The sequence below is a fragment of the Tyto alba genome, unplaced genomic scaffold (genome assembly GCF_018691265.1).
Source record: "Tyto alba isolate M040663 unplaced genomic scaffold, T.alba_DEE_v4.0 Super-Scaffold_30, whole genome shotgun sequence".
In the NCBI taxonomy this organism is placed as follows: Eukaryota; Metazoa; Chordata; class Aves; order Strigiformes; family Tytonidae; genus Tyto; species Tyto alba.
Window position 1 is genome coordinate 3385998 of NW_024881305.1, and position 14818 is coordinate 3400815.

Below are 14818 nucleotides of genomic sequence, written 5' to 3' on the forward strand. Positions count from 1 at the left end.
CAGTCCTGCTGCCATGCTTATGGCCGCGATGTATGTGATGGGCAGGGGGAGAAGGACAAGTACAAGCAAAATCCATCGGGATGCAAAGACCCGGGGAGGGGAGAGGTGCTGGGGGCAGCAGGGCATGAGAGGGGCCATGTCCATCCCCCTTCCCAGCGCTTTTCCAGCCCGTCGCGCCCGGCGCTGCTGGGCGGAGGGGTCTGGCGGGGCTGCGGCGGTTCCCCCCTCCTCGGGGAGCCGGGGATGGGGGGGGGGTCCCCCGCCGCCGTGCGCTAGTGCTTTAAAAGGCTGGCAGAGCCGGCGGCGGGCTTCCCAGCGCCTCTTCATGCAAAACTTCCCCGGCCCCGGCCCTCCTCCTCCTCCTCTTCCTCCTCCTTCTCCTCCACCTCCTCCTCCTCCTCCTCCTCCTCCTCGTCGCGGCTGCGGAGCGCGGCGGGTCCCGCCCGGCTGCGGCTCGCTCGGCTCCCCGGGCCGGGGCCGGGGCTGGGGGGGGTGCCGCGCCGCGGGCTGCCCCCGCCGCATGCCGCAGGGCCCCCCCGGGCTGCCCGGGCCCCCCCGGGGCCGGAGCCGGATCGCGGCACCGGGCAGCGGCCGCGGGCGGAGACGGGGTCGGCGGCGTCGCCAACTTTGCGCTGCCCGCGGGTAAGTGCGGGGCGGCGCGGGAGGGGCGCGGAGCATCCCCGGGACGCCCGGTCCCCCCAGACCTTCCCCGGGGGGCTGGGGTACCCCCTTCTCCTTGCAGCCTCGCTGCTACCCTGCAACGCCCCAGCGAATTTTCTGCCTTTCCTTCTTATTTTTTTAGGGGGGGGGGGGGGGGGGCGGGCTGCGACAGCGGGGGCTGCAGTAGAGAGCCCCCCCGCTCCCCAAGCCCCAGCCTGTCTCCCACCTCCCCCAACCCCACCGGCTGCTCCCCGCCTCTCCCACTCGTGGCATTATTCACAGTTGTGGGGCTGCGGAGCGCTGCCCGTCGCCTCCCTGCAGCACCACCCGCATCCCGATGCATCCTGCCGTGGGGTGCACGGGACCCCCCTCCCCCGCCCCAATCCCCAAACCTGTCACCTTTGTCCCCAGAGGTGCCCATCACCCCGGAGTGGGCTATGGGAAGGGAGCTGGGTGTGTGTGTGTGTGTGTGTGTGGGGTGTGGGCTCATCTGACTGGAGGGGACTGGGAAAAGGGGGTTTGGGGCAGGGGCTGGCGGCTGTGGCTGAGCTGCAGGCGGGTGGCTGCCCTTGCCTCGCCGCAGCGGCCAGGGCCCGCGGAGCCCGCCGCAGGGCAGGGCAGGGGGGAGAGAGCCGGTGTTTTGCCCAGGTCAGTGGGGAAGGGGCTGCCCCTCCGAGCTTGGAGGGGTTTTGGGGGTTAAGACCCTTCCCCAGAGCCGGAACGACCCCACGGAGGCATCTCTGGTTTGGGGCAAGGAGCCCCGCTCTGGGTGCAGACACACGCTCCCAGGTTTGTTTTCCTCTCTGGAGCATTCTCCCGCTTCTCGGTGCTTTTTTGGGAGAGCGGATCTGCGTGGCTTCGGGAGCCGCTGGGGAAGTTGGCAGCCGTGGGAAAAAAACAGAGAACTCTCCCACCGCCTGCCCGGGCGCAGCCCCGTCACCCTCCTCCTCCTCCTCCTCCTCCTGGTGTGATGAGTTTTCCGTGCTCTGCCAGCCGGGTTATTTTTCTGTGGGCTGCTTCTGGCTTTGAGGGGGGGGATGCCTGCTGCCTTCAGCGGCGGCTGCGACGGAGAAGCTGCGGAGTGAGTCATTGCCATCGCTGCTGCTGGGTGACCTGTGGCTCGGGGCTTGTCGGGGGGATGGCACGAAGCGGGGCTGGGGTGACCGGAGGAGCTCAGCAGCGCTGGCTGCTCAGGGAGGGAGGGAACTGAGCTGATCTGTTGAATGCAGCGAGGAGCTCAGGAAAATGCCAAGAGAAGTGTCAAAAGAAAAAAAAAAAAAAAAAAAAAAAAAAGCTCATTTCCTTCCCTCCCTTCGCTCTCTGTAAGCAGGGATTTATCTGCACCGGGGTGGGGGAATGTGCTGGACACAGCTCCGGCTTGGGGGAGAACCGGGGTGAGACCCTCCTCCCTGTGACCTGCCGCCCCCGTGCTGAGAGCCACGGTCCGATGGGATGTGCAGAGATTTTGGCTGCTTCTGGCCAGCGTGGCCGAGCAGGGGGGCTGCGGTGCTGGGTGGCTGCGGCGAGGATGGTGGGTCCCTGTGGGCAGGGCTGGGCCCAGGATGGGGGGGGGGGGGGGGCCCAGGCAAGGCTGTTTTGGGGAGGGCAGCTGGCGCTGTGCTGGTGGTGCTGGGCTGCACCCCCCGGGGTGTCGGGGCAGCCGAAGGGGAGATTCAAATGGATTTTACAGCGGGAACTGGAGCTTGGGTGCAGCCGTGGCCCGGCCCCCCATCCTGGGGGCCAGCATTGCCCTGCGGAGGAGCCTGCCGGCTCCCCAAAAAAGAGCGTCACGTGCTTCAACTTTGGCATCAGGCAGGAGGAGGATGGATTTGTCAGCTCAGCCACCCCCTTCCAGCTCTTCCCAGAAAGGCAACGGCTTGAAGATGTGGCAGGTCCTAATTATAACAGACACGAACCTGCTCCCGCCACCCTCCCCGGCTTTGCGCCCGCTGCGGGCACCGTCTCTTCCTCTCGGGCTTCGTGGCTAACGGAGGGGTTTCCTCTGCAGGGTGGTCTGCTTCCCCGGGCCCCTGTGCTGTGGAGGGTCCTGCACAAAGCCCGGCTCAGGCTGGGGGTCTCTGTCCCCGACGGGGCTTTCCTGGGCTGGGTACGGGCAGGGGCTTGTGCTGCCAGACCGCTGTCTCGGGGCGCAGGGGCGGTGGGGACCGGCAGTCAGGCCGTGCTCTCACTCCCAGCCAGCGCCGTCCCAATTTGCAGAAGGTGATCAAAAATTAATTGCGGGATTTTGCCGCACATGGCAGGAGCGGGGATGAGTGCCGGCTCCATCCCTCCCTCCGGCCTTTCCCGGCTGGAGCTTGGTGTGTGTTGGCTGCCGGCGGAGACCCCGCGCTGCCTCCCACAAGCTGAGCCGCTGCCATTGCCGCTTGCTCCGCGGCCGGATCCTGCTCGCCTCCCCCTCGCCGCACCAACCAATCCTTCAAAGTGAGGGATTAGCCCTGGCCTGCTTGGCAGTAGGAAGGGAGGGGGAAGGAGAGAGCTTGCCTACAGTTAAGGATATATATATATACAGCATGATAAATATTCCCTGGGTCTCATCCGTGCCCAGTGGGAGCATTTTTCTTTGGACTTCAGCATCCTTTGGAGGATGCTCTGGGGCAGTGAGGAAGGTGGTGGTACCCGGCTTTCCCCCTCCGTGGGGGTCTGAGCCAGGCGCTGGCAGGACCCGGTTGCAGAGAGGTTGAGTTAACACCCTGGTTTTGGTTTATGCAAGCATTATGATATCGGTTTGTTCATTGATTGAGGGATTGCTTGGCTGGGGCTGCGTCTTGGAGCGTGTTGTGTGGGTTTTGATGGTAAAATCTGGGGTTTCTGCTCGCCGCTGCCTGCTGAGCCGTGGCCTTGCTTTTCCTCTGAGCGAACGCTGGGGTACTTGACCTGAATACTTAAGGTTTTGCATGTTGAGAGATAACTTAACCTGGCATCCCCTCCCTCTGTGTCTAAATTCTGCTGTACTTCACGGAGCTTTTGCAATTAAAAAACCCAGGAGCTAAAGTGAAGTTTCCTGTAATCTCTTGCAAGCGGGGAAGAGCGAGCGTGCGCTAATTGGGATATTGTGCTGCGTGCCGGCTGGCCCCGCTTGCTGAAGGAATAGCAGGTGGGGAAAGAAACGGCCTTGATTTTCAAAAAGATGCCAGCGAGCTCACGGCAGCCAGTGTGGCAGAAGCCGGCACAGCCCTCCCAGTGCCGGGGCTGGGCTGGGGAGATCACCTTGACGGCAGGCTGATGGGCAGCCAGGGATGGGGTCGTGCAGGTGAGTGTTGGGGGCAGGCTCTTGGCCGCTTATTCCTGCATCCCCTGGTCCACGTCACCAGCTCAACCTTTTCCTGCTTTAACAAGCCCCGATGCAACGGGGTGGGCTCAGCACAAAACCAGTGAGTGCCCTGGCACTGAATTGGGAGCCAACAAGTCCTGCACAGCCAAAGGATTCTGGTCCTGCTGCAGGCAGAGCTCTGCGGTCCGTGGGAGCGGGGTCGGCTCGGAGAGGGGTGGGATGCTCGGCTTTGCCCTGCGATAAGCCCTGGCTGGGATGCGAATAACTCACCTCTCGGCTTTGCCCGCTGCCAGCGGCGATAAAGCTGCGGTGATTAGCGCTTAGCCGGCGCTTGGGTTGATGGCATATGAGATGTGAACTCGTCTGCCTGCAGTGGTGTGGGCTCCATGGAGCTAATGGCAGTAAAATGACTTGGTTTTGACTGGGAATCTTGTAGGGAGCAGAGCGAGGGAGAGAAATGGGCCGTTTCTTTCCTTATTTTTTTATTTCCCCCCCGAAGGAGCTTTTTCATTGCTGCAAAGCCTCTGTGTTGAGGGGCAGGTCTGGGGGGCAAAGAGCCCCCCTGTGCTGTGCAGCTATGATGGGCCAGGTCTGCTCTGTCCTGGGGTTGGGGGTCAGGCTGAGAGACCGCTCTCTTGGGGTCGGTCGATGCGATTTGGGAGTCCCTCTGGGCTGTCTGCTCCCGGGGCTGCAGCAGCACCAGGCTGGGGAGAGGAAATTTTGCAAAGAAAACCCATGCGATACGTGTGGGGAGGGGATGCAGCTGCCTCTCCTGGAGATGCACCAGCCCCAGGGAGAAAATGGGAGCCCTTCCCCTGGCTCCGAAGCCCCAGGGTGCAGACCCCAGCATATATCTGGAGGCAGCTGGCAGGGATGCAGCTGGGGATGTGTCCCAGCACCCGTGAACATCTCTGGGCTCTGCGGAACACGGCGAGCCCGGGTTGTGTCTCACTGCGGCCCAGTGGGCACCGGTGCAGCCCCGGCCGGTGTGGCGCTTGCAGGGATGCACGGAAGGTTCTGCAGGAAGGAACTGCAGAGGTGAAGCCCGGGATGGCCAGTCCTTGCCTCCAGGACACGGTCTCACCTCCGGGCACTGGAAACGGTTTTGCAGCAGGAGCTCTGCGTGCCGCAAGGGAATTTTTAATCAGTGTTTGATTTCTCCTGCCCAGCTGAGCCCTCGCCCGGCCCCATCCAGGGACCTTCATGGATGGCGAGGCTGGTGCTGGCCGGTGGCTCGGTGGCATGGCCACCACTAGAGGGGAGCAGGATGCCACCGTGAGGGACCAGCCCCGTGCCCAGGGGTGCTGGGGATCCGCAGGGCAGGGGCTCAGCCGAGCACTGCCGGTGACCCCCTTGGCTCTCCACTTCTGCAGCTCCTGACCTCCGTGAGATCAGTCTGGCTCAGGCCGGGCAACGGTCTGGAGATCCGCTCAGTTTGATTAGTCCTTGCGTTGCTTTCCAGATGGTGGATCCGTCTGTTTCACGGCCGGGATGAGGGCGAGGGAAAGGCCCGTTCCTCACTGACGACGTGCTTGTGGGAAGTGGGAGGAAGCAGCATTGCTCCTTCCTTTGCCGCTGTGATAAACGCCACGCTGGGTGCTTATCCCACCCCATTTATTACCACCCTCAGGGGTGCAGACCTGCACCTGATTTGTTGCAAATCTACAAATATTTCTTCTCCCGGGGTGGTGGTGCTCCCGTGGAGCTGTGCAGATGGGGCAGGAGGGCAGCTCCATCCTCTCACTCCCCGTAGCACGTGGGTAGGGCTGTTCCCTGCACCATCAGCACCCGCTGTAGGCAGGTATCTCCGTCCAGATGTGCCTCTCCCTCCAGATGTGTGGGACCAGCCTTATGGTGGAACGGCTGCTTTGGGGATGTGCAGGAGCTGGGCTGCTTGGGGATGCAGAGCCTGGTCCCACACCTTGGAGGAAGGATGGGTTTCCTCCTTCTTGCTTTTGAGCTTTAAGGCCTGGGCTCCTGCCTGCTCACCCCTCTCCGAGCAGCACCCCAGGGCTGGGTGCACCCCTGGCACGGGTGGGATCAAGGTTTGGGCTGTGCGGGGAGCAGCAGCTTGCATGGGGTGCTTGGGGCAGGTGGAGGGGGGACAGGGGAAAGGGGATGCTCGACTCCCACCCCTTCCCAACGAGCGTTCAGGTCATTTACAGCACAGGCTCATCGGGTAATTCAGGCTGCGTCTCCCCTAATGATTCAGTGAGGGATTCAAACCAGCTCCCCCCTCCCCTCCCCATTATTTGCGCTTTCTTCTTGCCTGCCGTGATATTTTTACCTTCAGTTCGTTCAGATTATATGATCAAAGGAGGCACAAAGGGGAGACAACAGAGAGGAAAAAGCTTAAAAGAAGAAAGGGAGAGGCTGTGGGCTCTGGGGGCACTGACAGCTCTGTGGGAGCTGCCGTGGGTTCGGAGGATTTTCCTGGGAGAGAGTCCACATGGTGACCATTGCACCTTCTCTGACGGGCAGAAATGTCGCAGCTCCAGGGGTGAGGGTGCGAGAAATGACCCGATTTCAGCTGGTGCGGGGCTGCGTGCAGGAGGCTGCGGTGTTTGAGCATCTCTGGGTCTCCCCATCATCTGCCTCCTCGCCACAGGCAGAGCCTGACCCGCTTCCAGGCTGTAGCAGGAGCTGCTTTTCCCTGCTCCACTCCCGCTGCCGACGCATGGGATGATTCCTTCAAAGGAGACGGGACCATGCAGAGGGTTGATCCCTGTCTTTGATCCCCATCCGAGTGGGGCCGCGCTCGCGGGGGCTTTCCCGGCAGCGGGCGGGCGGGTGTTGTGCCGCAGCATTCCCAAGCTCCTGCCTTTTGAAGCAAATAGCTCAGCACTGGGAAATTCTGGTTGCTTAAAAGCCCCGGCTGTCAGAAACGTTTTGGAGATGGGCCTTCAAGTTGCTCCGACGGGCAGGGATGCACATAATTTATGGAGGTGAGTTGAGGCAGGGGTCATCCTGGCTGGGGCAGCTGCGGAGCTGGGAATTTCCTTCGTGGTGTAAAGGGGTTCGGCACAGGTGGCTCCAGCGAGCAGCACCCCTTGGGGCCGGCTGAGGATCTGGCCCGTCAGGCGCAGGCTCGGATGCTGAGCTCTGTGCTTGAGCTGAGATTAATTTAAGCTGTTTCTTTGGTCTCGCTGTTGCAGCCCGTCCTGCTTGGGGAATGCATTTGCCTGCTCGGCTCTCGTCTGTTTTTGGTGCCTTGCATTAATCATGCGCTGCCCTTGCAGCATCCATCAGCGGCTGCTTGGAGACAGCAGGGATGGGCTGCAGGGGAGAGCCTTTCCCCAGAGGGGAAACTGAGGCAGGGGGCTGTGCTCCTTGGGCAGAGGCAGCTCTGGGGTGTGGGGAGGGGGATGAAGGGCTGTCCTGCCACCATCTCAGAGCCAAGACTGTGGCAGCACCCTGTGCCCACTCGGAGGGCTCTGTGGTGAAAGCAAAAGAGACAAGGTGAGGGCACAGGGGGGTGTGGGAGGATGGTGAGAGGTAGGACCCCTCCCTGGGATCCCCCCCAGCTGTGGGCAGGAGGCTCCTGAGAGGGTGTGGGGCTGGGATGGAGGGGCTGGGATGGGCTGAGCCGTCTCTGCCAGCTCCAGCCCTGGCTCTGGAGGAGCTGGCACCTCTGAGATATGGTGTGGGCAGCGGTGCGCTGGGGCAGCGGGGTGGGATGGCAGTTAGCAAGAGGGTTTTTCTTCCACCTGGTGAAAGGACCAAATCTCAGCCCATGCTGTTCGATGGTTAATCAGGATGCCACGCTGCAGGGCAAGGCTGATCTTCGATTGCTGCTTCCCAGGGCAGAGCAGCCGATGATGCTGAAAAACACTCCCCACAAGCTGTGCTTGGCGCCAGGGCTGCCGATGCCCGGGGACCCTCGGGGAGGTGTTGGGATGCGGGTTGGGATGCAGCGTGTGTCCGTGGGCACAGCCTGAGGGCATCGCCCGGGCACTGCACCCACTGCCTTCACCACCAGTTTTGCCCCCAGTTTCCCAAGGGACCATTTGCTCCTTCCTTCCTCCCCCCTGGGCACCCAGCTTGGAGTCTGATGGCTTTTCCAGCCCGATGCTCTCAGCACACAGCTGACCATCCATTCTGGCCACTGTTAATTTGAGTGAACCCTTGGGTTGCTTGCCTGGGGCAGCCAGAAAGCCAATCTCCCAGCACAGCTCAGGTGCTGTTGATTTTTGTTGCTGGAAGCCATCAATAACGGATGCTTGCAAGAAAGCAGCTCTGGTTCCAAAATCAGTGGCCTGAAGGAAGAGCGGCAGGAGCAGCAATGCTTAGGGTAGCGATTCGGATCCATAGCACTGGGTTTTGGCAGCGCCTGGCCGCGTCGGCTCTCGCTTAAGGCACAGATCAGCTCCCAGCCTGCTCGGTTTGCAGCGCGGTGCTCGAGACGTGGGGACTCGTAGCAGGCGACTGAAAAGCCAGTTGAGAAACAGCCCCCCCAGCTCCTTGGGCACCTCCTTTGCTTCAGCTCGGCGGTGCAGGGAATGGGGGACGGCTGGTGGCTTTGACCCCCGCTGAGGGCATGTGCCTGGCAGATGTGGGATGAGGCTTGGGAAGATCTTCAGCCTCAGCTTGTTTTTCTGGAGGCAGGAGCTTGTGTCTGGCTGGGCCATCGAAGGGGACAAGGAAAGGGGGGTGGGTGCAGCAGGAGAGGAGGGGACTTGCCACTTGATAGAGGGGCAGTTTAAAGAGCAGGTTTCTCCTCAAATCAGCTCAGGGTGTAAATCAAGCTCGGTTTTACGGCAGCTGCTTGGCTCCCATGCCCAGCTGTGCTCTGGAACAGGAGGGATGCTCTAGGGCAGGCAGGGAGCACGGCTGTGGGTGCATGTGGGGTTTTCCCCACTCTGAGCACTGTCTTGGGGCCTGTCCCACCCTGGCAGCAACCTGAAGTGGGGATGGGATGCTGTCCCAGGGCTTCCCTCCAGCCCCGAGCTGGCCACCGACCTGGTCCTGCTCCTTGGGGCAGAGCAAGCCCGGGGCCCCTGTACCAGCCCTTCTGCCCAGATGCAGTTTGGGCTGAGCCAAAGCTGTCAGCATGAATCAAAAATCAGGTGAATCCCAAATCTATATTTTTGCAATAACCCCCAGTGCTATCTTCTGCTGGACCCCTGGGTGAAAGCTTGGAATAGCTGATGTCCTCTTTATGCTCCTGCTTAATTTTCTCTTTCTCTCCCTCCCTCCTGTCCGCCCTCCCCACCCCAAGGGCTCCAGAGGAAGGACCCGAAGCTTTGCTTGGGCTCACATCTTCACTGCTGCCTCTTCTCCCCGACGTAGCCATGCAGACCCCGGCACCCTCCTGCAGCCCGGCCGCCCGTTGCTCCCCGGGGACCGGCGTCACCGGCGGGAGCCGCTGACGGTGCCACGAGCGGGATCCCGCCGGGAGCGATGCCGCCCGCCCGCGCCAGCCTCGCTCCCTGACTGCTGCCGGGTTTCGGGCCGCAAGCTCTGCCCCAGCACGGCTTTGGCGATGAGCGGGGGTTATTTTTGCATGGAGCGTCTCTCCTTCTGCCTCCTCCTGAGTGCCTGGAGCTGGGGGTGGGCGCCCGGGGGTGCCGCCAAGCCCAAGGGCCAAGGCTACCCGCACATGAACTCCATCCGCATCGACGGGGACATCACGCTCGGGGGGCTCTTCCCCGTGCACGGCCGGGGCGCGGAGGGCAAAGCCTGCGGGGAGCTGAAGAAGGAGAAGGGCATCCATCGCCTGGAGGCCATGCTCTTCGCCCTGGACCGCATCAACAACGACCCCGACCTGCTCCCCAACATCACCCTGGGCGCCCGCATCCTGGACACGTGCTCGCGGGACACGCACGCCTTGGAGCAGTCGCTGACCTTCGTGCAAGCCCTCATCGAAAAGGACAGCACGGAGGTGCGCTGCGTCAACGGCGGCCCCCCCATCATCACCAAACCAGAGCGGGTGGTCGGCGTCATCGGCGCCTCGGGCAGCTCCGTCTCCATCATGGTGGCCAACATCCTGCGGCTCTTCAAGGTAGGGCTTGGCGAGGGTGAAAATAACCACTCGGTGAAACCAGCGTGGGTGTTTTTGCAGTGTTTCTCCATGCGTGCCTCTTCCTCCATGGCCGAGGGGTAGGAAGGAGACAGTGTCCTTTAAAACTCCTCTCCTGCCTCCCCTAGGTCCCCGGGGATCCCTTCCTCCATCCCGCTCCAGTTATGATACTTTTAGCAGGAGGATTTTTGTCTCTTCTTCCCCAGCTTCGTGGTGAGGGGGGAATGCTGAAGCCCGTGGTGTCAGCGGGGCTGTGGGAGGGAGGTCACCTTGCAGGGGATGGGTGGGGAGATGGGCTGAGGATGAGTGTGGGGTGGGATAACTCAGGCTGGAAGGGACTGTGGAAGGCTCAGCCCACCACCTGTGCCCACTGGGGCCATCTCTGGTGTCAGACTGGGTTGCTCAGGGCTTGGTTGTGGTGGATCTTGAAAACCTCCAAGGCTGGAGAGGGTCCAGCCTCCCTGGGAGCTCCCCGAGGTTTTCTGGGGTGCAGCCCTTGCCCCCCTTCCTTGCTGTTACTTGAGGAGGCTTGGCTGGTCTGCAGGAGCAGTGTCACCCTGGGGGGGTCATCCCAGTAGGACCCTGCCTGCCCTGCTCAGCACCCAGGGTGTAAGATACCCTTTGCCAACATAAAAGATACGCTGGGCACCTCCCTGCTTGTGGCTGTCACCCATAGACTGACTTTCTCAACTTGCCTGCAAGCAGCTGGTTGTTGGGAGCATTTCAATATAGACCACCCTGGCACTGGTTATGGGGGATGGCTCGGTAAGGGGGTGTGGGTTATACCCCCAAAATACCAGGTCACCACTGCAGCCAGATGGCTGGGGAGCTGCGGGGTTGCTGTGCTCACTGCTGGGGTGGAGGCAGCTATTGCCGACGGGGCGCAAGGACGGCTCTGACCGCTCTCTCCCCCAGCCCAGGGGACATCAGCCAAGCTGGGGACACTTGTCCTGTGCCACCGGCCCTGGGTGTGCAGGAGGGAACAGGGTGCTCAGGGCTGCGGTGGGACGAGGGCTGACTCTCCCTCCCACTCTCTGTGCCAGCTGCGGGAAAGCCGAGGAGTTCATAATTACTTTCCCCCTTGCTGTGCACTTATTTATCCTCAGTAACATCCCAGGGCTAGAGAGGGTGTTTGAACAAGAGCCCCCTCCGCAGCAAAAAGCAGGAATTAATGGAAATACTTTGCACACCCAGCAGCGGTGGGAGCCCTGTGCTGCCCCCAGAGCGGGGTCCCAGCTTTGCCTTCCCTCCCAGCCCCCCGAAGCCTCTCGGTTCTGTAGGGCTGATGTTATTTTCCTTTTTTTCTTTCCCTGCTCCTCTTCTTCTGCCAGCCCGGCATGCTGAGAGCGCCAGGTACCCTCCTGGGAGGGCTGGAAGCTGTTAGTGAAGACAGAAAAAACAGATCGCTGATGGAGTTTGATTTTTCTGGGTCCCTCTTTTTAAAACGTGTTAATGTTCCGGGCAATGAGTGAGAGGGCTATTCAATAATTAAAATAATATAAATTAGAGGGAGCAGGAGGAACTTAAAAGCTATTTGCCGAGACAAAAAAGATTGAATGCTTGCCTTGGAGAGGAGGAGGGGGGCAGGCAGCAGGAGAGGAGGCAGGGGAGTGACAGTCGGAGGAGTGGGGGGTACCTACATCCTTTCTAGGTTATTTTTTTCCCCTCCTTCTCATCCAATTTTGATTCTTGGGCAAGGCAGCTGTGACCTGTGCATGGGTGCTCAGGCACACCCATGCCCCAGCCTTGCTCCCAGGCACTGGTGCTGCTGGTGGCCCAGCGAGGGCATGTCTGAGGCCCTGGGTGTCCCCAGCAGCTTTAAAATACAGAATTGATCTCAGCCCAACGTGACAGGGAGGAGGCGGGTAGAGGGTGGAGACCTCAAAACCCCCAGGAGGGGAGGATGTGGGACGAGCTCAACCCTTCCTAGACAGCAGCGGATCCCTGTGTGTGGGTGATGGGGTGTGCGTGCGAGTGGGTGTGCTCCCAGTGGTCCCCAGCACATGGACATCATTCCCATGGGACGTCTCACCCCGCCTCACTGGGCAGAGCCGTGTTCCTGCAGCAGCAGGGGCTCGGGGGGCTCCGGGGGCTCTTCTCTCCTCCCCAGCCATGACCTGAGAGCTGCTGCTGCTCTTTGTTATTCAAATAGTGGGTTTATGGCAGGGACATGCTTAAAATGAAAATAAGGCAACTTCCATTTCACGCTGCCGCTGACCTTTAAGCGTGGGTGACTCCGCTCTGAGGTTCAGCAAAGCGTTTGCCTTCCCGCTGCGCCGCGGTTGCCTTTGCCCCTTCCCTCGGGAACGACACTTGCCGGAGCTCTGGCTCCTGCCGCAGCATCACGGCACAAGGCGACTACTGCTCACGTTCCCCCTCGGCATTCCCCCAGCGAGGGGGTGCTGGGACCCAAAACAAGGGGACCCTCTCCCGATGCTGGGGGAAGCACCGGGGCTGTCTGCCCTGGATGGGGCTTGGAGCCCCCTCCCCGTGGGCAGCTGGAGGGAGGGAAGCGCGGGGGCATTTCAAGTGCCCTCTAAGTACTTTGATTTTTTTTTTTTTTTTTTAATCAAACTCCGGGAGGGCCGTAGCACATCCAGTGAGTGTCACAGGCACAAAATCGATTAGAAAGTCCAGCAAAGTGAGGAGCAAACAGCTTCCCTAGGGGTGTGCTTGCACCCCTGTGCCTGTCCCCTCCCTGTGCCAACCCCCATTTCAACAACGGCTCCCCTCGCCCCGCTCCAGCAGCGGCCTGTGGGGTGCAGCAGGTTTGCATCCCACCAGAGCCCTCGCTGGGAGGGGGTCCCAGCATCCCCCCCCCCCTCTAGTTTATCCCCAGGAGCTTGGAGCAGCCCCCTTCTCTACCTCTGACCATATGGATGGTGGAGGTGGCCATTCCTGCCCCGGCATGGTGCTGTCCCCCTCCATGGTCCCACGTTCCCTCCCTGTGCATCCCACCCTGCTCCATCCCGGCTCCCCTCCCGCACAGCCTGCGAGCCTTGTCCCTCCCTGCCAGGGGTTTTGTCGCTCCTGCGCTACATAAATAAATAACGTGTCCTTCGTTAGATGCCACTGCCTAATTAAAGCTGTACATCAGTGGAACAACTTGCAGATGCGGCATCCTCTGTCCAAGCTGGTTTCATCACTCCTTGTAGCTCTGCCTGCAGAAAAACCTTCCCCCAAATCCTCGGTCTCGTCTCCTTGTGATAGCATCTCTCTGGCGTCACTGCGAGAGCTTTCTGGCACGCTCCAGCTCCTTCCCACCCCTTTCTGCTAGCTTTCCAGCCCCAGCTCTACCCACTTTCTCCTGAACCACCACAGCGATGCTGGTGTAAAAGGAACCGGGTCCGTCACCTGCAAGTGTGATCCCCCAAAAAGCTGCATCGGCATCTGGGGTGCATTTTTTCAACCCCATCCAGAAAGAGCTCGGACATGATGAAGCCCAAGTGCTCAGCCGGGGTGAGGAGCAACCCTGGCCAGGGGATGGACTCGATGTGGGCTGGACGCTTTGAGGCGCTTGTTTTCTCCGCGGCAGCAAGTGCAGCAGCTCTTTTTAGCACAGGGGTGTTGTATGTCTTGAATAATTCACATAACAGAGGATGGTGCCCGTCAGGTGTTCGGTGGGAGCTGGGGGTGCTCAGCACCTGCAGGCACGTGAGGTTTTTCTGCCTGGGGTCAGGTTGCTGCAGCCAGGACAGGGGTACAGAGCTGGATCAGGCCCCCGGTGCTGAGCCCCTCAGGCTTGTGTCTGCTCCCTGCCACGGGGGATGCCGTGAGGCTTTGGGGGCAGCAGGACAGGCGGGATGGTGCATTCAGCGCCACGCTTCCCCACTTAGTGGGTAAATAACCTTCATGAAGCCAGGAAGGTGGAAATTGGCCAGGGGATGCTCTGATTAATCACCCGCTCCTGCCACTTCGTTTCCTTGTTCTTCACCGGATTTATTAAAACAAATCGCAGCTGCCTGGCTCCCCTGGGCTGCTCCGGCCCCACAGCCTCAGTCCCTGGGCACGGCACTGCTCAGCGAGGAGGAGTGGGAGGCTGAAGGCAGGAGGGGGATGGTGAGGAGCACGCCGAAGGGCAGCATCCACGGCTCTCTGCACCCTGGGCTTTGCTCTCGGCTGGGATGGGAGCCGGCTTTTTGGAAAAAGGGATGCAACCACCCTCTGGCAGCACTGGGATTTTCCGCTGGAGCTGCCTTCCTGGCATGGGAAGCTGGGTCCATGGGCAATTAAGAAGTTTTCTTTCTCATCCCTCATTTTACATCTGCCGCTGGCAGCCCTGGATGAGCCGGTTTGGTGTAAGCCTGTGCCAGGGCTGGCTGGGAGATCCTCCCGCAGCTGCCGTGCTCCCCGGTGCTTTATTTCTTGACAAGAGCCAGATTTATTGAAGGGGACCGAGCGGCCCGTGCCCTGCCAGTGTTAGCCCCAGCGTCGGAGCTGCCTGATTTACGTGCTTGGTTTAACAGGTCACAGCAAAGTAGCGGGCAGGTTGGGGAGTCCATGGATGTGTCCCCTCGAGCAGGGCTGTCGTGTGTCACCCCGGAGCGGCAGCCTTTCAGTGGCAGTGGGGCTGGGAAAGGGAGGGATTTATTATCAGCTCCGCGTCGTGTCGGTGCGTGGCGATGCCCGAGAGATTTGCCTGCCCTGGGCGGTAGGAGCAGTTCCCCCCATTTTCAGCCTGGGGAAACTGAGGCACGGAGACCTGGTAAGCAGCCCAGGGTCTGTGGGTGTGGGGTCTTTATCACTGCCTGAGGAGATGCCACGGGCTCAATCCTGTCTCGGCACTGGGTCTGATCCTGCAGCCCCAGGGAAGGGACAGAGGGATGGGGGCTGCAGCTTGCGCTGTT

The 14818-nt window shown here is 61.1% G+C and overlaps 1 protein-coding gene across 2 annotated transcripts in view; it reads left to right on the forward strand.

Annotated features, from left to right (window-relative positions):
- Positions 1 to 453: 453 nt before the first annotated feature.
- The window catches only part of GRM4 (glutamate metabotropic receptor 4), a 50748-nt gene continuing 36383 nt past the window's right edge, over positions 454 to 14818 (forward strand). The window contains exons 1-2 of one of the 2 annotated variants that reach the window (XM_042800147.1): positions 454 to 642; positions 9171 to 9953. In XM_042800147.1, coding sequence (XP_042656081.1) covers positions 9435 to 9953 — 519 coding nt within the window. In that variant the 5' untranslated portion in view covers positions 454 to 642; positions 9171 to 9434. Of the gene's footprint in view, positions 643 to 3710; positions 3932 to 9170; positions 9954 to 14818 lie in introns of those variants that run through there. The other variant, XM_042800148.1, reaches the window with a different exon arrangement.